This window comes from Apis dorsata, unplaced genomic scaffold, assembly GCF_000469605.1.
Source record: "Apis dorsata unplaced genomic scaffold, Apis dorsata 1.3 scaffold_82, whole genome shotgun sequence".
NCBI classification, from domain to species: domain Eukaryota; kingdom Metazoa; phylum Arthropoda; class Insecta; order Hymenoptera; family Apidae; genus Apis; species Apis dorsata.
In genome coordinates, this window is record NW_006263380.1 from 669835 (window position 1) to 670819 (window position 985).

The window sequence follows — 985 nt, forward strand, 5'->3', positions numbered from 1 at the left end:
TAGCGCAATTTTGAGCAAACAACGGTTAAAGGTTTCGTGTTAGCTAGGGCACGTGTTGTAATATGGACCTAATAGCGTGTTAAAGGTTACAATGGCAGAGGGGTAGTTTTAAACGAGGAAAGCATAGGGTGAAGATTAAGTGCCCAAGTCTGTTCGGGAAACTTTGGTAAATTTAATATATCGATCTCCTAAATAGCGTGCAAACTGATTTATCAATGTAACCTCGGGTGATAGAGAATTATTAATTGGATCATATATAAATTTTAACCAATTTATTGAGATATAAATATTTCCTCTTAATGATGAAAAAATTCTACTTCCGAAACGTAAAATATTTAAATCTTTCTCGATTCTCGTAACAAAATCTTGCGACGAAATCATCGTCTTCTCGAATATATCCATCAATCTCGATTTCGATTCAATTAATGGAACGAAAGCGTACCGCAAGAATTAGCCGAAAATTTTGATCAACAGACGAGACTGCAGCACGACCAGTTCCTGCCTTCCGAGAAGTAGCTCGATCGACAGTGTGGCAGAGTGGAACATCGCTGGAGGGGTGGGAACTATCAATGGTAGCAATACGGTGAACGCTGGGAGCAGCTATGGGCTTTTCGCTGATCAACCACCACCGAGAAGGAGTCCGAGTCCTCTGTTAGGCGCCAGAGGCGACAGACTCAGCCTCGTCTCGCCTAATATTGGAAGAAGGGTGAAAGGTCACCGTGCGGTGTTGGGTGAGTGTCTCATTTTTCCTATTGCTTCCCCGATTTTTCACAGGGATTCGAATCGAAATTTAAAATTGATCGATCGTCTCCTTTGTACATCGAAAAGGGCAGAGAGAATCGGTGTACGACTTCCATTCCCTTTGAAGATTTATTCCAACAGAGTGGAGAAAGTCTTATCATCAATTTTCGCGTGCAAAGGAGAGAGAGGAAAAGAGAGAGAGAGAGAGAGAGAGAGAGAGAGAGAGAGAGAGAGAGAGAGAGAG

General features: G+C 42.3%; 1 protein-coding gene across 6 annotated transcripts in view; it reads left to right on the forward strand.

The window, feature by feature from the left end:
- Positions 1–985, forward strand: part of LOC102673797 — a 110959-nt gene that overhangs the window by 61624 nt on the left and 48350 nt on the right. For all 6 annotated transcript variants that reach the window (XR_421057.2, XM_031508286.1, XM_006610923.2 and 3 more), the window contains one exon: positions 475–731. Coding sequence is in view for 5 of the 6 variants with exons in the window: in XM_031508286.1 (XP_031364146.1) it covers positions 475–731 (257 nt within the window). In the remaining variant the exon portion in view is untranslated. The remainder of the gene's footprint in view (positions 1–474; positions 732–985) is intronic.